General features: G+C 42.7%; 1 protein-coding gene across 4 annotated transcripts in view; it reads right to left on the minus strand.

The window, feature by feature from the left end:
- Window positions 1-21724, minus strand: part of WDR88 (WD repeat domain 88) — a 37885-nt gene that overhangs the window by 13453 nt on the left and 2708 nt on the right. For all 4 annotated transcript variants that reach the window (XR_012126584.1, XM_073225678.1, XM_073225677.1 and 1 more), the window contains exons 2-6: window positions 11068-11178; window positions 8021-8109; window positions 6853-6916; window positions 5976-6114; window positions 5375-5504 (exon numbers count right to left, since the gene is read on the minus strand). Coding sequence is in view for 3 of the 4 variants with exons in the window: in XM_073225678.1 (XP_073081779.1) it covers window positions 5375-5504; window positions 5976-6114; window positions 6853-6916; window positions 8021-8109; window positions 11068-11178 (533 nt within the window). In the remaining variant the exon portion in view is untranslated. The remainder of the gene's footprint in view (window positions 1-5374; window positions 5505-5975; window positions 6115-6852; window positions 6917-8020; window positions 8110-11067; window positions 11179-21724) is intronic.

Below are 21724 nucleotides of genomic sequence, written 5' to 3' on the forward strand. Positions count from 1 at the left end.
TCTCTTCAGCACAACTGCTCTCTCTTTTTCTTCTCTCCCTCCCTCTCTCTTCATCTGTCTTCAGTGTCATTAAGACATATTTTAATGTCATGCATTTAATTAAACAAGTTTTCAAGTATCCATTCTCCATTTTTAAATGTCTTCCTTTTTAAAAAAAAGAAAAAGTATCTCTCAGAATTTTGTTGCCTTTTGTTTTCTTTGTGATCGTCAAAGTATTTTCCCTGTGATTCTCATCTCCTATTTTGAACAGGGTTTTCAAGAGAACCTATAAACATAAATGAGCATCTCTGAGTAGTCTGGATCATAAAATCAGTCATTTTGCCTGAAGAAAAAGGTAGGCAAAACTGTTTACTGGAGCTCAGGTCAGAGTTTTGGACTCTGTTATAGTTCTTTGAAATGCACAAACTGAATAAGATCAAAGGAGAAAAAATGTCAACTTCCCAGCGGTGTCCAGAGTAGAACTTTCTAACTCCCCATGCCTGTTGGGCTAAGAACCACTCCAGCATATATTGGAGACAGATAAATCTATCTCCCCAGAATCCAGACACTTGTCACTGGGGTTAAAGCAAAGCTGTCTCTATTTGCCAGGATGGGGCTCTTGTTCCAAATAAATCCTGCTTCTCATAAAAGACCATTTTAATTAGTACAAAAGTTTGGGACTTCCAAACTCATTCTATGAGGCCAGTGTCACTCTGATACCAAAACCAGGCAAAGACACCACAAAAAAAGAAAATTACAGACCAATATCCCTGATGAACATAGATGCAAAAATACTCAACAAAATATTAGCAAACCTAATTCAAAAAGACATCAAGAGGATCATACACCATGACCAAGTTGGATTCATCCCAGGGATGCAAGGATGGTACAACATTCGAAAATCCATCATCATCATCCACCACATCAACAAAAAGAAAGACAAAAACCACATGATCATCTCCATAGATGCTGAAAAAGCATTCAACATCCATTCATGATAAAAACTCTCAACAAAATGGGTATGGAGGGCAAGTACCTCAACATAATAAAGGCCATACATGAAAAACCCACAGTCAACATCATACTTAACAGTGAGAAGCTGAAAGCTTTTCTGCTAAGATCGGGAACAAGACAATTTGGTAGTGGCACAAGAACAGACCCATACACCAATGGAACAGACTAGAGAGCCCTGATATAAAACCAACCACATATGGTCAATTGATTTATGATAAAGGAGCCATGAATATACAATGGGGAAATGACAGCCTCTTCAACAGCTGGTGTTGGCAAAACTGGACAGCTACATGCAAGAGAATGAAACTGGATTATTGTTTAACCCCATACACAAAAGTAAACTCAAAGTGGATTAAAGACTTGAATTATGTCATGAAACCATAAAACTCTTAGAAGAAAACATAGGCAAACACCTCCTGAATATAAGCATGAGCAACTTCTTCCTGAACACATCTCCTCGAGAAAGGGAAACAAAAGCAAAAATGAACTCATGGGACTACATCAAACTAAAAAGGTTTTGCATGGCAAAGGACATCATCAACAAAACAAAAAGGCATCCTACAGTATGGGAGAATATATTTGTAATGACATATCCGACAAGGGGTTAACATCCAAAATATATAAAGAACTTACACGCCTCAACACCCAAAAAGCAAATAACCCGATTAACAAATGGGCAGAGGATATGAAGAGACAGTTCTCCAAAGAAGAAATTCAGACAGACACATGAAAAGATGCTCCACATCACTAATAATCAGGGAAGTGCAAATTAAAACTATCCCACACCAGTAAGGATGGCCAGCATCAAAAAGACTAAGAACAACAAATGCTGGCGAGGATGTGGAGAAAAGGAAACCCTCCTACACTGCTGGTGGGAATGTAAGCTAGTTCAACCATTGTGGAAAGCAATATGGATGTTCCTCAAAAAACTAAAAATAGAAATACCATTTGACCTGGGAATCCCACTCCTTGGAATTTACCCAAAGAATACAACTTCTCAGATTCAAAAAGACTTATGCACCCCTATGTTTATTGCAGCACGTTTTACAATAGCCAAGAAATGGAAGCAACCTAAGTGTCCATCAGTAGATGAATGGATAAAGAAGATGTGGTACATATACACAATGGAATACTATTCAGCCATAAGAAAGAAACAAATCCTACAATTTGCAACAACATGGATGGAGTTGGAGGATATTATGCTCAGTGAAATAAGACAGGCAGAGAAAGACAAATGACAAATGATTTCCCTCATTTGTGGAGTAGAACAACGAAGCAAAACTGAAGGAACAAAATAGCAGCAGACTCAGAGACTCCAAGAATGAACCCAGTGGTTACCAAAGGGGAGGGGTGTGGGAGGCTGGGTGGGGAGGGAGGGAGAAGGGGATTGAGGGGTATTATGTTTAGTACACGTGGTGTGGGGGATCTCGGGGAGAACAGTGTAGCACAGAGAAGGCACGTAGTGGATCTGTGGCATCTTACTACACTGATGGACAGTGACTGCACTGGGGTGTGGGTGGGGACTTGATAATATGCATAAATGTAGTGAGCACATTGTTTTTTCATGTGAAACCTTCATAAGAGTGTATATCAATCATACCTTAATAAAAAATTAGGAAACAAAAGTTTGAGGAAAGTGCTTATGTTGCAGTTCTGGGTAAGATGGAGTCAAACCTCTCCCTATTCCTCCTGCTAAGTACAGATAACAACCCTGAGCATTGTATGAAACAAACAGAAGACTATGAAAGGTAGAGAAAATAAATCAGATGAATTATACATCTTGGGATCCAAGGATGGTATGCTGTGAGACCTGAAGCTTTTCTTTTTGGCTCATATACTCTGCACCACATATTATAAAAGGATGTTACCCAAAAAAGAAAGAGCACCAGAAAAGACCCCCAAGAAAAGTCTATGTTCCCTAGCCAATAGGATGACCTGGCAAGATAGAAACCTTTAGACAATACCCTCCTTACTCCAGCCAAACACCTTGGGGAAAACTGCAGTCCCATTCCCACCCCCATCAGCAAAGGTCAAGAGGGGAGCCTAGACTTGCCACCCATGCTCTAATAAGGTGGCTTGCTAAAACAGAAGATTTTGTGGCTATACTACACTAAGCAATCTACAGATTCAATGCAACCCCTACTGAAATACCAATCGCATTTTTCACAGAAATGGAGCAAATAATCCTAAAATGTGTATGGAACTAACTGCAAAATATCCCAGATAGTCAAAGGAATCTTGAGAATGAAGAACAAAGCCAGGGGTATCATGCTCCTGGATTTCAAAACTATACCACAAAGTTACAGTAATCAAAACAGTATGGTACTGGCACAAAAACAGACCCATAGATCAACAGAACAGAATAGAGAGCCCAGAAATAAACCCATTTCAATTAATATATGATAATGGAGGCAAGCATATACAATTGGGAAGGCACAGGTTCTTCAATAAATGGTGTTGGGAAAACTAGACAGCTATGTGCAAAAGAATAAAACTGGATAGCTGTCTTATGCCATACACAAAAATAAACTCAAAATGCACACCTATGTTCACTGCAGCATTATTTACAATACAAAAGATATGGAAGCAAACCAAGTATCCATCAATAGATTAACAGATAAAGAAGATGTGGCATATGTACACAATGGAATATGACTCAGCCATTAAAAATAAGGAAATCATGCCATTTGCAACAACATGGATGGACCTAGACAGACTCATGCTAACTGAAATAAGCCAGGCAGAAAAAGATAAGTGCCATATGATTTCATTTATATGTAGAATCTAAAAAACCAACAAAAAAGAAATAGATCCATAAATATAGACAACAGAATGTTGGTTACCATAGAGAAGCAGTGGAAGGATGGGTGAAATAAGTGAAGGGGATAAAGAGGTACAAACTTCAAATTGTAAAATAAGTTAGACATAAGTACAACATAGAAAATATAACCAATATTGTAATATCTTGGCACGATAATGGGGTTACTACACCTATGTGGCAGACGTCTAGTAATGTATTCAGTTATTGAGTCACTATGTTGTACATATGAAACCAATGTATTGTACATCAACTTTATTGCAATTTTAAAAAATAAAATGAAATATAACACAGTAGAAATTAAATAAGAAAATAAATACAAGTGAATGGATTTTTTTAAAAGCTCCAAATGGACTAACAACCTGAACATAAGACCTGAAATCATAAAATTCCTAGAAGAAAACATAGACAGTAAACTCTTGAACATTGACATTAGTAATTTTTTTTCTGGTATGCCTCCCCACACAAGAGAAACAAAAGCAAAAGCAAACAAGAAGGACTACATCAAACTAAAGCACAGGAGACCATCAACAAAACTAAAGGCAACCTACGATGACAGAGGAGAAGATATACACAAATGATACATCTGATATCCAAAATATACAAAGAGCTCACATAGCTCAATACCAAAAAAACAAATAATCTAATTAAAAATGGGCAGAGGACCTGAATAGACATTTTTCCAAAGAGGACATACAGACAGCAAAGAGACACATGAAAAGATGCTCCACATCACTAATCATCAGGAAAATGCAAATCAAAACCACAATGCAATATTACCTCACACCCAACAGAGTGGCTAGTATCAACAAGACAAGAAATAACCACACTGGTGCGGATGTGGAGAAAGGGGAACCCTTGTGCACTGTTGGTGGGAATGTAAATTGGGGCAGCCAGTATGAAAAACAGTATGGAGCTTCCTCAACCAACTAAACATAGAAATACCATACGACCCAGAAATTCCAGTCATTTAGGCCTCACCTCTGCTCAGTTTGCAGGCGAGAAAGCTAGGGTCCAAGGTCACACAGGATGAGGACCCGCACACTCTTCACCCCCGACCAGATCCCCATGGGAAACCCTGGCCCAGGCAGGCAGAGCTCATAACTGAGCAGAGCAGGCAGGTGACAGGCATGTACACATTCTGGGATCCTGACTCCAGGGCCTATAGGAGAGGACTGGCCACCCACCTGGTGGTGGCTACCTACAAGGTCACCCTTGCAGACCCTGGATTATCAGATCTTCCCATATCACAGGAGACTCTGGAAATGTGTATTTTTGTGGGGTCTCTGCACAAAGTGTTGGTCACATTGAAACAAATGAACCCCATGCCCAGCCCAGCCCACAAGCCATGGCTGGTGGTTTCCCCAACCTGCTTGCTCCTTCCCTTTCTCTGTCTCCAGCCTCCTCATAGCACCCATGGCCAAGTTAGAGACGCCTCACGTGGATGCCGGTTTGCAAGTCGAAGGTGTGCAGACTGAATCCAAGAGGACATGAATGGGGACTCCCACCCACCGCCCTGCTACATGCAGGGTGCTGCCCAGTGCCCACGGGGCCCCTCCTTACTTGGTAATGGTGAGCAGCGTGGCCTGGGAGGTGACATCCCAGATCTTGATGCTCCTGTCCACCGAGACGGAGGCCACCTTCTGGCTGTCAGGGTCAAAGCAGCATGCTGTGACTGACCTTTCATGATGATCTGAGGCACAAGGAAAGTGACTCATTCCGGCATGTTCCACATTTCGGGCCACAGGCTTCACGTGGCCCAGAGGCTCACACTATTTCCCCAGAAAGCAACAATATTATGGAGTCACAATTCCAGTTTTCATAAGGGACTATTTACTCACACAAACATTTCCCAAATGCCTACCATGTGCCAGGCTTTGAACAAGAAGCTTGGTCAAATAGCTCCCTGTCCTTGCAGAGCTCCCGTTCTGATGGGGAGACACTCTTGAGCAGGCAACGACCTGCAGCATGCCTGAGACCTGAGCTGACTCCGGCCAGCAGAAGCCTGGCCCAGCCCTGAGAGGTGAGCAAGGGCCTAAAAGTTAGCAAAGGAAGCAGGCCAGGAAGAACGCTCTGGGCAGAAGGAACAGTAAGTGCAAAGGCCTGAAGGCAGCGCATGGAGAAGCACGGTGTGCTGCTGAACAGGGAGCCCATGCAAACTCACCTTTGACGTGTGACAAAGTGGTGGCATTTTCCGCATCTGTGATACAGATTCCACAATCCATGTCTAAGCTTGACACCACGTATTTACCATCAGGGGAAAACTTACAGGAGACTACGAAGGTTTCATGCTTAGTCTTCCACTGAATAGGGCAACAATCAAAGGGTTGTTTTCTCTTTAGCCCAGCGATCCAGCAGAACTTGCAGTGAATATGGAAATGTTCTATCTATGTACCATCCAATATGGTAGCCACTGGCCACATGTGGCCATTGAGTACTTATAATGGCCTAGTGCAAAAAGGGAATGAATTGTTAAGTTTATTTAGTTTTAACTAATTTAATTAAACATGTAATTGCTCTGTGACCAGGACAGATGGACAAGGAAAGGGAGAGTACCTAGAGGAACTGGCAGCCAGGTTCTAGGAACAGCCAACTTTATTCCTGGTCAGTTTGGTAAACAAGTGTTTATGGAGTGTCTGCCCTGTGCCTGGCACCATGAACAAGACTTAGAGTCCAGCCCCTGGGGCAGCTCACAGTCCACTGAGGAGGCTGACATCAAACCAGAAGAAGGGGACAACAAGCTCTAGAAAAGGAGGGGTTTCTCTGTATGTTAGACATTATGGCACTGCTGTTGTGACAATTTAAAAATATGTCCACAAACTTTTTGACAGTCCTCCCTCCAGGAGGGGAACCTAATTCTTGACCCCGTGAGCATGGGCCAGACTTAGTGGCTCACTTCTAATGAATAGAATAAGGCAGAAGTGACAGTGTGTGACAAGGTCATGGGTACACGATGGGTTCCTCCTTGCTGTCTCTTGGATCATTTGCTCTGGAGGAGTGAACTGCCATGTCCTGGGGACACTCCCTGTGACAGCACTTACCAGTAGTTTGCCTGTTTCAACGTCCCAAACCCTCAGTGTCTTGTCATAGGATGCTGCAGTAATTCTGGAAATAAAATGACAATCACAGGGTCTCAGTGACCCAGAAATTATGCCCATGGTTTCTATGAAAAGAGACATAGACAATTCTTCATAGAAAATTTCTATAATTTTAAGACCAAGATTGCAAATAATACCGAAATCTTTCTAAAGATGCTCCATGAGCCCCCCTGGAGAACACTGTGTCCTTGCTGAAAACACAGAGAACCTAATGCAAAAGGCACCACACTATTCTCTTCCCAAATCCCTCAGCCACCCAGGTGTGTTCTTTTATATTTAGCGTGTTAAAGGTATTGTGTCTTCCATTCTGTTAATTGGCTGTCCTCTTCTAAAGGGATATCTCCCACTCACAAGGATCAATCATTTCCTTCTCTGCTTACAAGTCTATCTTTTTACAGGAAAATACTTAGCTCATGTCATTCGGAAATGTTTTCTTATACTTTTAGCAAAATGCATAAACTTACCTTTGCACATAATAATCTAAGTGTACTTTTCTTAGATTGTATGTTTTTCTGTGGCAACCTTTGTCCTCTATTATAATAAAGATAAATTCCTGAGAAACTTAAAGACCTATACTAATTTTTACTAGCATACTAGTTTTGTAACTGCTGCTCTGGGTAAAAGTAAAGCTATTTTAAAGCAAATTCCCTTGTCTTTTAAAGGCCACACTCACATCTGTGTGAGGAGGCTTAAGCAATGCATCCCGAAGGCTCATGTCAGTGCGTTGCTTCCTCCCAACCCCACCCCATCCCAGGTGACAGCTTGGCAGGCCTCTGCCTCCTGGGCCTCAGTTTCCCTTGTGTGAAGTGCAGACCTGGACCAAATTGATAAGGCCCCTTGCAGCCGCAACAATCCACAGGTGTAACGACCATAAAGAAACTCTGTGACAAAAACTCAGACTGGCTTTGCCTAAGCCACAATAGATTTTGTCTTTTTAGCACTTAAAATTTCAAAGAGTTGCCACTTCCTCTCGATTCTCACAGCAAAAATATGGAAACCATGAGGCCATACATGGGAGTGTTTCTGCTTAAAAAAAAAAAATCCATCCCTGACGTGCAGCACCCCAGCCCACCTCTCACTCTTCCCGGTGGAGAAACGAGGGAAAGGCTACCTTCTGCTGTCAGCCGTGACGCTGCACTCCGAAACGGGAGCCTTGGGCCCCTGCTCAAACTCCCGAACGACAGACCCGTCCACAGCATCCTCAGATGAACAGGAGGGAGGGGGGAGAGAGGGAGAGGTCACTGGGGCTTTGACTGGGCTTGGGAACCCAGTTTACCATCGGCCCTGAGCTTATCTGAGGCAGCCAAACATGAGAACCCATGGTCCCAACTCTCACCCAGCTCCTAAGGGCAAAGGACTTCCCAACCTCTCCCCAAAGCAGGAAAGACACTCCGCCATGCACAGCATCCCCAGAAAACACCCTCAATTCCACAGGCACCAGAGGGAAATGGCCACTCTGGGGGCAGAGCTGCAAACAGGTAATTTTCTCATCCTCTACTGGCCGAAAGGGCTTTGCAGAATCTAGCAGCCTGTTTTCAAAAACTTTTGAACAGTTCACACTCTTTGACCCAGCAATTCTACTCTGAGAGGTCTCTCCTAAAGAATAGAATTGTGGTTAAAGAATTTTGCACAAAAAGGCTCACCACACACCATAGCAACAGAGACCATGGATGGAACCCTCTTGGGAAATGTGTACTGGTGTCAGGGAAATGAATCCTTTAGCAAGAGCTATATGGTGACACAAGCCAGATTTTGCTAGTGAATTCCAAAGACAGTGGAAATGTCTCTGTTTTGCATTGAATGTTTCTTAAAATAAATGAGCCATTGGCCAAGGGTGTGGAAAAACAAACAAATAAAGATGGCTCCCTCTTCGCCTGGCATTTGGAAGCGGGAACACCCTCTGTGGACTGAGATAATTTAAGAGGGGATACTGGTCAGATTATGAATGAATGGGAAAAAGGGGGCTCCTAAATAGTTGGAAAAATAAGGCAGATGTGACAATATTTGCAACCCAAGTTTATTATGGTTATACAAACAGTATTTCTGTGTGGTCTTGATTTTGGACACATGTATACATGCATGAGCAAGAAAAAAAATAGATACACTCCAAGATTTTCATGGCAGTTAACTCCAAGGTCATGAAATGGTTGATTCTTTTTCTTTGTAATTTTATGTATTTCTGTAGTAAAACCATATCACCTTTGTAATATAAGATAAACTTTCAGTTATTTTTTAAATGACTGGAAAGAGGTGTGCCAATATATTGGTGGGAGATTGGGTGTGGGATTAAGAATGACTTTTTTCCCATCGTCTTCATACATTGGGGGGAACTGGGGGGAAGATTAAGTCCAATGTTTGGGTTTTGGGTAGGGTTGAGAGGCAGGACTAGAGATGGGAGGTGAAGGGAGTTGGGGAGGGAAAAGAGAGGCGAGGGGACATTCTGGTGAAGATAGGTGATCGGGGAAGGCCATGCGTAGGGTGATGAGGGAGAAGCTGCAGTGGGACAAGGAGAGCCGCAGACGGAGGCAGGAGAAGGTGGAGAACAGGAGGAGGAAAGAGCACCTCCTGGAGAGGGCGTCAGTGAGGCCAGCCAAGCCAGGGGAGCAGAGAACCGGCAGCTCTGCTACTGGGGGCAAGGGGGAAGGCAGGCGGTGGGAGAGGGCAGCCTGGAGACGAGGGCAGAGGGGACAGGGCTGTGGGCGCCGCATGTTTCCAGGCCCAAGTGACTGCGCCCTGGACAGAGTATATACTGTCCCCAAACCAGGCCCCAAACCTGACGCAAAAGAAAACAGCCCTATTTCCCCTTACAGAGCCAAGAGCCCTTTGGCCAAAACAGACAAAAACCCGTGTGCATTCTTCCACGGGCTCCAGAGGTGAGAACGTGGGAAGCCTCTGAAGATGGCAAAGCAAAACGCACACTTGGAAAGTCACTGCCCCTTTCTCCTGGGTGATGACAATCAGAAGGGACCCCCTTGCCCTGGGCTTCTCAGTCACCCCCAAGGGTTGGGAAAGAGTTTCAGACTCCCAGAGGGACCAGTTTTCCCAACAAGGAGATCGTGTGGCTGGCGTCAGGGGGAATTTGTAAGGGCCGCAGCAGAGATGGGGAGCAGACGTCTTTGAGACAGCTGTCCTGTGAGGCACAGGGAGAGTCAAGGAGGCTCAGGAGGTCATGAAACCACCCAGGGTCCCTCAGCTGGGGTTTCCAAGTGGGGGACCTGAACCACCCCCCCATGGACAGCCCCCACACCCTCCCACTTAGTCCACTTGGCCTTGGTACCCACTGATGACACAGGAGATGCTCCTCCAATGTCATCTGGAGTGTAGGGAGTTATCCTCCACCCAGTTACCCAAATGGAACCCAAAAGTCAGCCTTGACTCCCTCCACCATGTCCCCCTCTTGCTCCTGATGCCAGAGGAGATAGAAAAACTCAGAACTGACTATCCTCTCCCATGGGCCCATCCCCAGGCACATGGTCATCTCTGAACAGACCCCTGATAGCCATTGTCTTTCTACAGCCCAGCTTCCTCCTAGCCCTCTCCTGTCTGACCAGTAATGCCCCAAACAGGCCTGTCAGGGTCTGCTGGCTATGCCCAGAGGCTTCAGGAGAGTTCTAGGTGTCCACTTCTCTCCAGCCTCATCATCACGCCTATTCCTGGCACCCTTACTTCCTGCACCTTGGGGTACTGATCTGTGTCAAGCCTGTTTCTCCCAACCACTCCTCATGGACATGTCCCAGGCCTGCCCACTTTTCTGTCCTCTGTGACCATCCAAGCCTGGTCATACTACCTCTGGAACTTCATTTTTCAAATGAGTAGGCAACCCAGAGAGATGGCACAGCTCAGAGACCCCAGCTAGATGCAAGGCACAGCTGGGCTCGTCCAGCAAAAGGTAGGGAGCTCCCAGTTCAGTGGCCTCTCTTCCCTGCTCCCACTGTTTCCAAATCAACAGGCTGACAGCAGCTACCCTAACCTCTTATCTCTGGTGACTTGGCACTAGGAAGAGCCCTTGCTTTGCTTCTTCTTCCTACACTTTGCTTGAGAAGCCCCTCCAAACCTAGGATCCTTGAGTGTCTGGGAACCCAGTACTGGGGAACTCCCTACAAGGAGTGACATAAGCGTATGGGATGTTTTGGTTCCATCTAACACCAGGCCACCTACCCACAGCTTCACAGTGCTGTCATAGGAGCCACTGAGGACCTTTGTGTCATCCACACAGAAGTGACAGGAACTCACAATGTGCTGGTGTCCTTTCAGAGTTTTAAATGGAATCTGAAAAAAGGATAGACTGAATGAGTCCAGCAGGTTGCAGAATATAAAATCAATATCTAAACATCAATTATATTTATATACACTAATAGTGTGCAATCCAGAAAAAAAAAGAAAAAAAAATCCATTTTCAAAAGCATCATGATAGGAATACATTTAACAACAACAACAAAAAAAAACAATGTGAAACTTATACTCTTCAAATTACAAAACGTTGTTGAAAGAAATGTATAAAGACCCAAATAACTGGGAAAGCAGCCCATGTCCATGAGTGATCTCCAAATGATCTACAGATGATCTATCATGCCATCAAAATCCCAGATGACATTTTTTCCAAAATTGACAAGCTGATCCTAATAAGTATATGGAAACTCAGGGAAGCAGAATAGCCAAGACAATCCTGGAAAAGAACAAATGTGGAGGACTCACAATTCCCAATTTAAAAACACTACATTCCAAGTGACAATAATCAAGGCAGTGTAGTGCTGGCATAAGGACAGACATACAAATCAATGGGATAGAATTGAGGATCCAGAAATAAGTCCTCACGTTTTTGGTCAGTTGCTTTGTGACAAGGGTTCCAGGACAATTTTAAAAGGGAGATATTAGTATTGTCAACAAATTATGCTAGGACAAGTAAAATCCACATGCAAAAGAATGAAGCTGGACCCTTGCTTCACACCATATACAAAAATTAACTCAAAATGAATCAAAGATCTCAGTGTGAGAACTGAAACTACAACTCTTAGAAGAAAATATAGGGGTAAAACTTTATGAACTTGCATTAGGCAGTGGCTTCTTGGATGTGACACCAAAAGCACAAGCAGTACCAACAAAAACAACAATACACTGGACATTAACAGACTTTAAAACTGTGCTTCAGAGGACACTATTTAAAAGGTGAAAAAACAATGCACATAATGGAAGAAAATTTTTGCAAATCATATATGAGATAAGGGACTTGTATCTAGAATATAATATTAAAAAACTCTTAAAACTAAATGATAGAAAGAAAAACAACCCAATTTAAAAATATGCAAAGGATCTGAATAGGCTTTCCTCCAAAGAAAATATGTAAATGATCTATAAACACATGGAAATGTGCTTTTACATTATTTACATTATTAGCCATTAGGGAAATGTAAATCAAAACCATATTGAGGTACTACTTCATACCCACTAGGTTGTCTATAATCAAGCAGTTAGATAATAACAAGTGTTGACAAGAATTTGGAGAATTCAGAATGCTCATACATTGCTGGTGGGATGTAAAATTGTGCAACCACTTTGGAAAATAGTTCATCAATTCCTCAAAAAGTTAAACATGTTGATGTATGATGAAGCATATATATGTACTTTACTCCTTGAAATGAAAACATATGTCCACACAAAAACTTGAACATGGGTGTTAATAGCAGTATTATTCATTGTAATCAAAAATGGAAACAATCCAATGTCCATTCACTGATAAATGAATAAATAAAATGAGGTATATCCATACAATGGAATATTGCTAGACAATAAAAAAATAATGAAATTTCCAGAGCAGAAGTCCATGATCAGCAACCTCTATGGGAACCAGTACCAGGATAGGGAAATTTGAACTGAAATTGACAAAGTGCTGGAGGCTCAGTGTAGATAACTCTGAGAGTTACGAGTTCCAGGGGAGCCCCCACACTTTTCTGAGTGTTAACTCCAGGAGCAGTCCTGGACCTCACAATGAGTGCTGAAGAAAAATTCTTCTGGCAGGGAGAGGGGAAAAGAAAACATTTGGGGATATTCCACAGCATTCTCTCTTCTTAACAACCTCTGCCCTTAGGAAAAATTTAACCAGAGCCTAGCTTCCTGGGATTTTATCAGAGCCTAACTGACTTGGGGGAAGAGAAATACCCCAACCCCAGCCAGCTCTAGCTTTCCACATGAGAGAAGGGAAACACCCAACTCCAGCCCACTATATACCAGAAATGAATGAGTGGAATTTTTAATTAAAAACACGGTATCATTTATATTAGCACCAAAAAAATTAAATACTTAGTTATTTATCTAACAAAATACATACAAGATCTATATGAGGAGAACTAAAAATCTCTGATGAATGAAATCAAAGAACTAAATAAATGGAGAGATATCCCATGTTCATGGATAGAGAGACTCAGTATTGTCAAGATGTCAGTTCCTTCCATCTTGATCTATGGATTCAATATGAGCCCAGTCAAACTCTTAGCAAGTTCTTTTGTGAATGTAGACAACTGATTATAAATTGTATATGGAGAGGCAAAAGGTCCAGAGTAGTCAAGACAGTATTAAAGGAGAATAACAAAGTTGGAGGACTGGTACTACCTGACTTCAAGACTTGCTATAAAGCTACAGTAATCAAGACTGTGTGTGTTATTGGGGAAAGAATAGACAAATAGATCAATGGAACAGAATAGAGAGCTCAAACAGACTTACAATTGCTCTTAGAGAAAGGAGAAAAGTCGATACAATGGAGAAGTAGTAGTCTTCCAATACATGGTGTAGAACAACTGGGCACCTACATGCAAAAAAATACATCTAGAACAGAATTTACTACACGTTCCACAAAAATCAACTCAAAATGGATCACAGACTTAAATGCAAAATGCAGATATAAAACTTCAAGAGAAAACCAGGAGAAAATCCAGAGTACCTTAAGTATGGCTATGACCTTTTAGATAAAACACCAAAGGCACAATACATGAAATAAGTAACTGATAAGCTGAACTTCATAAAAATTTTAAACTTCTACTTTCAATGTCAAGAATATGAAAAGACAAGCCACAGACTGGGAGAAAATAGTTGCAGAAGACACATCTGATAAAAGACTCCTTTCCAAAATATACAAAGAGCTCTTGAAGCACAATAAGAAAATTAGAAATATGATTTTAAAATGGGTCAAACACCTTAACAGACAGTTCGCCCAAAAAGATATACAATGGCAAATAAGCATGTTAAAAAATGTTCCACATCATATGTCATTGAGGATTGGCAAATTAAAACAATAAGATACCACCACACACCTATTTGAATGGCCAAAGTCCAGAACACTGACAACACCAAACATTGGCAAGGATGTGGAGCAATAGGAACTCTCATTCTTTGCTGGTGGAAATGCAGAATGATACAGCCATCTTGAAAAACAGCTTGGTTGTTTCTTGCAAAACTAGACTCTCTTTGCACACAATCCAGCAGTCATACTCCTTAGTATTTATCCAGAGGAGTTTAAAATGTATGCCCATATAGACACCTGCACATGGATGTTTATAACAGCCTTACTCATAATGCCAAAACTTCAAAGATGCAACTTTGAAGAACCTGAAGATGTCCTTCATTAGGTGAAGGGGTAAATTAACTGTGGTACTTTCAGATAATGGAATAGTATTCAGTGCTAAAAATAAATGAGCATTCAAGCATGCAAAGACATGCAGGAAGCTTACATGCATATTACAAGTGAAAGAAGCCAGTCTGAAAAGAACACATACATATGTATTCAAACATATGAGATTCTGGAAAAGGAAAAGCTAGTAAGATGCTAAAAAAGATCTGCCAGGGGTTGGGGAGGTTGAAGGAATGAATAGGCAAAACACAGAGGATTTTTTAGGGCAGTGTAACAACTCTATATGATACTGTAGTGACTGGTATATGTCATTAAACATTTGTCCAAACTCATAGAATGTACAACACCACAAGTGGACTGTAATATAAGCTATGGACTTTGGGTATCATTGTAAACTCATAAATTGTTCCAAATATTTCATTTAGTGGGACATGATGATAACAAGGAGCCCACATATTGTGGGGGAGGGGATATATGGGAAATGCTGTATCTTCTGCTCAATTTCACTGTGAACCTAAAACTGCTCTAAAAGAATCTATTTCAAAAATATATATAAATAAATACATTATTTATATAAGGAATGAAGTACTGATAACATGATACAATGTGGATGACCTTGAAAACATTTTAACAGCTACAGAAGACCACATATTGTTTGATTCTATTTCTATGAAAGGTCCAAAACAAGCAATTCCTTAGCAAAAGAAAATAAATTAGTAGTTCCCTAGAGTTGGTAGGATAGCTTGAAGGCAAATGGGGAATGATTGCCAATGGGGTTAGGGTTTCTTTTCCAAATGGTGAAATGTCCGCAAAAGATCATGGCGCTTGTTGCACAACTGTGGATATACCAAAAACCACTGGCTGTATACTACAACAGGTGAATTGTAGATATGTGAATTCTATCTCAACAAAGCAATGTTTAATGTCCCACTCCCCCCTTCTGGATGCCACATTACTGGGGTCCCAGGGTGTGTGTCCAGGGTTGTGGGGGTGCTGAGTGGTGGGAGTGCTAGGGAACGTGGGACATGGGCAACGAGAGCCTTGGGGCTCTGCTGCCAGGCAGTGTGGGGATGCAAGGTCCAGGTAGTGGCCAGAGGGCTCCACCAGCAGGGTTGCAGGGATGAGGGGAGGCAGGGTACAGGGAAGCAGGTGGCTGCAGGGTTGCGGGTGCTGGGGTGTGCGGGGCTGGAATGAGGACACACCACCTGGGTGCACGGAGGGGCCAGCAGCAGTTGGGTAGCCACCCCCAGCACCTCCTACAGCCTCCTATGTCTCTAGGCCATACTCTGGACTCTTCTTTGTCTCTCTGCTTACAGAAACAGCCTCATTCTGGGAAAACAGGTTCACAAGAGGTGGGGAAACCCCTCTAACCCCATCCATATCTTTCTGGGCACCTCCTTCCCAATTTTTTCTGTGCATAGTTCTTTTGGGGTCCATTAGGGAAAGGGACCACCCCTTCCCCACCTCTGCCAGGACCTGTGGACAGAAATTTCAAACACAGGACACATTATTGGAGGTGCTAACAGAAAGCATATAAAGCACAGCCCAATGTTTATAAAAACAAAAACAGAAAAAGGGAGTGGGGATTAAATATATGTAGTTCCTTCATTTGTTCAACAAATGTATCTTGAAGGTCTCTCATGATCAGGCGTTTGTAAGATAAATTCTAGCCAAAATATGCAGGCAAAGAGAGGCAACAATACCCCCGGGTGAGGTTCTGTGGCCTTCTTGTTACAGGCCAGAGAAGTCACCCCCGGTTGGGGAGGTGGGGGGCTTATAAGGTATTAGGAGGGGGAGGAGTGGGCAAGCTATCCTAGGGAGTGTGGAGAGGTATGATTGGCTTGACATAACATACAACTAGAAACTTTTTTCCTTCCAAGAAGGAGGAGGCTGACATCCGGGTCTTAGTTGGCACATCAGGATGGAATTCAGGGAGAGCTGTCCCCTTTCCATATACGGCATGGACTTTGGGGTCTGGTCTGTTCTCCCCCCTATAGCATCTCTCTGTTCTGTTTACATGTCCTTGTTTTTCCTTTCTCCAGCCTAACAGCATTGATCTTGGGACTGCAGCTACAATGGGAATCCAGGAGCCAAGACCTCAACCCAGGAGTTGGAGTCTGGCGGGCATTCCTGCGCTCAGGGGCCTGGGTGGGAGGCAGGGACAGTGGTCAAACAGCCAGGACTCGAAGCCAGGTCCCAGCAAGAGCTGCGAAGAGGCAAGTGAGCAGGCTGCTCTAGACTCGAGGGCCAAGAGAGCCTCCCTGGGACAATCCAGGGCCCCGAGGCCCCACCTGCCTGAAGGCCAGAGGGTCAGAGGGGAAGAAGAGAACAGGGCGATATGCCAGGTTTGAAATGGCCTGGAGGGTCATGGTCAGGCCTTCATCTTAAATGTGCCAGGAAGCCTAGGGTAGGATTGAGCCAATTATTTTAAAAATAGCATGACACATCTGTGTGTAATTGTGCACTAAATAAAGGCCAAGAATGAAATATTGTCTATTGAGAGTGTTCTTTAGCAAACTGTATGAGATTTTGATGAAATCATCTGGAACATGATTTTTGCATTGTGTACCATCATTTTAAAGGACCATTTGCTAACATTTTCTTTGAGCTACACAACCACATGCATCTCACTGTATAAATACCTCCAAAGTGTATTGCTATGGTTCATTGCTCCCCTCTGTTAATTCTAAACTGCTCCTTCTCTTACTGGAGTTTACTTCTGAGTTTTTGTTTTGCCAGAGTGCTCCCTAACTTTTTCCTCAAAGAGAGGAATCCTTCCTGAATCTTTACAGCTCCAAAGAAAATGTCTTTCTGTTGCCTTTTCTGGGGATCAGCAGTTTGCCCAGGTGGAGAATTCTTAGTTCACAAACTTTCCTCTCAGAGCTTTATAGAACTCGACTGCTGTCAACTTAATGGACCATAGAAACCTTAGGCGGTAAAAATCATGAACCACCTAAATGTGCATTCACAGAGACTGGTTAAATCTACCAGGGGACAGCCACAAATGGAATACTATCTGTAAAGAAGAACAAGGAAGCTGTTTCTTTGCTGATATGGAGAGATCTCTAAAATACAGAAAGTAAAAGACAGAGGGATTAAAGATGGCAGCATGAGAGGTGAGACAGAGGCTTCCTCCCAAAAGCACATATAATACAAAAATATAATCAATTCAACTAATCCTGAAAGAGCAACAGGAAAGAGAACTGGGCCAGGCTGCATACACCTGGAGAAAAGAGCAGACCTTATGGTACAGGGTAAAGTACCAAAGCTGTGGCCCAGCAGGACCCAAGCCCTTCCCCCACCCCAGCTCACCAGAGGGAGGAAGAGAAACGGAGCAGGGAGGGAGTGGAGGCCTGGTACTGCTGAATACCTAACTCCAGAGATCTGCTCTGGGAGCACAAACCCATATTTCATAGTGCTTTCATGATACTCTCGTGATTAGGGGATTGGAAAGCCTCATGGAGAGACTGAGATTCCAGTCGCTTGTGGAAAGCAGGGATCCATATCTGGCTGCTCTGGGACAAAAGAAAGGCAGGCAGTCTGAAAGACTTACTAACAAGGAAGCTCTTAGCAAGAGGGCTGCTAAAGGAGCAAGGATTGCACAGAGCTTACTGCTCAGGAGAAAGGACAGGTAGACAAAATGGTCCAGGTGCACTCTGCCCAGCAGGTTGGGAGCTTTCACCATCTTCCGGTGCCCCAGCTCTCCGGCTGGCTACACAGCTCCAAGGACCCCCTCCATGATACTCAACCTACTGCATCTTCCTCCCAGCCAGCCCTACCTGGATGGCAAACTGGCAAACCCTACCCTGGCATTAGGCCAGCCAGAGGGAAGATCTGTCTGCAGCAACTACAAACACAAAGCATAGAGGCTTATACCTGTGTGCTCAGCCCACTGGTTCAGGAAGTGGAACAGGCATAGCAGCCAGGAAGCAGGAAACAGCTCTTTCATCCCCCCAGGCACCAATACCACTCCCCTGCAACTCCCAACATTGCTTCAGGGGCTGAGCAGTTACAGAGAGTAGAGTTTCTGGACACTAGAGGGAGCCATATACAAATATGAAACGCCAAAGGAACCTGGTTCAGAGTAAAATTAATATAACTCCTGAGAAAGATGACATGGACCTCATGAATCTTCCTGAAAGGGAGTTCAAAATAAAAATCATTAACATACTCATGGAGGTATGGACTGATACTCAAGAACTCAGGAATGAATTCCGGTTGGAGATCCAGTCATTGAAGAGCACAATGTTGGGTATTCAAAGCAGATTAGATACAGTGGAGGAGACAATAAATGAAATAGAAACTAGAGAAGAGGAATACGAACAAGCTTAGGCACAGAGAGAAAAAGGATTGCTAAGAATGAAAGAATATTGAGAGAACTGTGTGATCAATCCAAACAGAACAATATTCACATTATAGGGGTACCAGAAGAAGAAGAGAGAGAAAAAGGGATAGAAAGTGTCTCTGAGGAGGTAATTGCTGAAAACTTCCCCAATCTGGGGAAGGAGATAGTCTCTCAGGCCATGGAGATCCACAGATCTCCAAACACAAGGGACCCAAGGAAGACAACACCAAGACATATAGTAATTAAAATGGCAAAGATCAAGGATAAGGACAGATTACTAAAAGCAGCCAGAGAGAGAAATAAGATCAAATACAAAGGAAAACCCATCAAGCTATCATCAGAATTCTCAACAGAAACTTTACATGCCAGAAGGGAGTAGCATGATATATTTAACGCAATGAAGCAAAAGGGCCGCCTTGAACCAAGAATACTATACCCAGCAAGGTTATCATTTAAATTTGAAGGAGACATTAAACAATTTTCAGATAAGAAAAAGTTGAGAGAATTTACCTCCCACAAACCACCTCTGCAGTTCATTTTGGAGGGACTCCTATAGATGGAAGTATTCCTAAGGTGAAATAGCTGTCACCCAAGGGATAGACAAAGAGCACAGAATATGATTCATAACATTCAAAGAATGGAGGAGGAAGAAAAAGGAGGGGAAAAAAAGAAGAAGAACCTTTAAGTTGTGTTTGTAATAGCACATGAAGTGAGTTAAATTAGACTGTTAGATAGTAAGGGAATTACCCTTGAGCCCTTGGTAACCATGAATCTAAAGCCTGCAATGGCAATAAGTACATACCTGTTGATAACCACCCTAAATGTAAATGGACTGAATGCACCAATCAAAAGAGACATAGAGTCACTGAATGGATTAAAAAACAAGACCCATCTATATGCTGCCTACAAGAGACTCACTTCAAACCCAAAGACATACACAGACTGAAAGTAAAGGGATGGAAAAAGATATTTCATGCCAACAGGCACATGAAAAGATGATCCACATTGCTAATCATCAGAGAAATGCAAATTAAAACCACAATGAGATATCACCTCACACCAGTTAGGATGGCCACCATCCAAAAGATAAACAACAAATGTTGGTGAGGTTGTGGAGAAAGGGGAACCCTCCTACACTGCTCCTAGGAATGTAAATTAGATCAACCATTGTGGAAAGCAGTATGGAGGTTCCTCAAAAAACTCAAAATAGAAATACCATTTGACCCAGGAATTCCACTCCTAGGAATTTACCCTAAGAATGCAGCAGCTCAGTTTGAAAAAGACATATGCATTCCCATGCTTATTGCAGCACTATCTACAATAGCCAAGAAATGGAAGCATCCTAAGTGTCCATCAGTAGATGAATGGATAAAGAAGATGTGGTACATACACACAATGGAATATTACTCAGCCATAAGAAAAAAACAAATCCTACCATTTGCAACAACATGAATGGAGCTAGAGGGTATTATGCTCAGTGAAATAAGCCAGGCGGAGAAAGACAAGTACCAAATGATTTCACTCATATGTGGAGTATAAGAACAAAAGAAAACTGAAGGAAGAAAACAGCAGCAGAAGCACAGAACCCAAGAATGGACTAATAGTTACCAAAGGGAAAGTGACTGGGGAGGACAGGTGGGAAGGGAGGGAGAAGGGCAGGAAGAAAAGAAAGGGGGCATTACAATTAGCATGTATAGTGTTAGGGGGGCACGGGGAGGGCTGTGCAACAAAGAGAAGACAAGTAGTGATTTTACAGCATCTTACTATGTTGAAGGACAGTGACTGTGAACTTGGTGACAAGTAGTGATTTTACAGCATCTTACTATGTTGATGGACAGTGACTGTGAATGGGGATGTGGGGGGGACTTGGTGAAGGGGGGAGCCTAGTAAACATAATGTCCTTCATGCAATTGTAGATTAATGATACCAAAATAAAAAAATAAAATAAAATAAAAGAAGATGTGGTACATATACTCAGTGGAATATTATTCAGCCATAAGAAGAAAACAAATCTTGCCATTTGCAACAACATGGATGGAGCTAGAGGGTATTATGCTCAGTGAAATAAGCCAGGCGGAGAAAGACAACTACCAAATGATTTCACTTGTATGTGGAGTATAACAACAAAGCAAAACTGAAGGAACAAAACAGCAGCACTCACAGAACCCAAAAATGGACTAGCAGTTGCCAAAGGGAAAGGAACTGGGGAGGATGGTTGGGAAGGGAGGGATAGGGGGAAAACAGGGCATTACGATTAGCACACATAATGTAGGGGGGTGGGGACATGCGGAAGGCAGTATATACAGAGAAGACAAGTAATGATTCTATAGCATCTCACTACACTGATGGATGGTGACAGTAATGGGGTATGTGGGGGGGACTAGATAATAGGGAGAGTCTGGTTACCATAATGTTGTTCAAGTAATTGTACATTAATGATATCAAAAAAAGGCAGAGAATTAAAAAAAATGGGCAGAGGATATGAAGAGACAGTTCTCCAAAGAAAAAATTCAGATGGCCAACAGACACATGAAAAGATGCTCCACATCACTAATCATCAGGGAAATGCAAATTAAAACCACAATGAGTTATCACCTCACATCAGTAAGGATGGCCAGCATCGAAAAGACTAAGAACAACAAATACTGGTGAGGATGCGGAGAAAGGGGATCCCTCCTACACTGCTGGTGGGAATGTAAGCTAGATCAACCATTGTGGAAAGCAATATGGAGGTTCCTCAAAAAACTAAAAATAGAAATACCATTTGACCCCGGGATCCCACTCCTTGGAATTTACCCAAAGAATACAACTTCTCAGATTCAAAAAGACGTATGCACCCCTATGTTTAT

This window comes from Manis javanica, chromosome 17 (assembly GCF_040802235.1).
Source record: "Manis javanica isolate MJ-LG chromosome 17, MJ_LKY, whole genome shotgun sequence".
NCBI classification, from domain to species: Eukaryota; Metazoa; Chordata; class Mammalia; order Pholidota; family Manidae; genus Manis; species Manis javanica.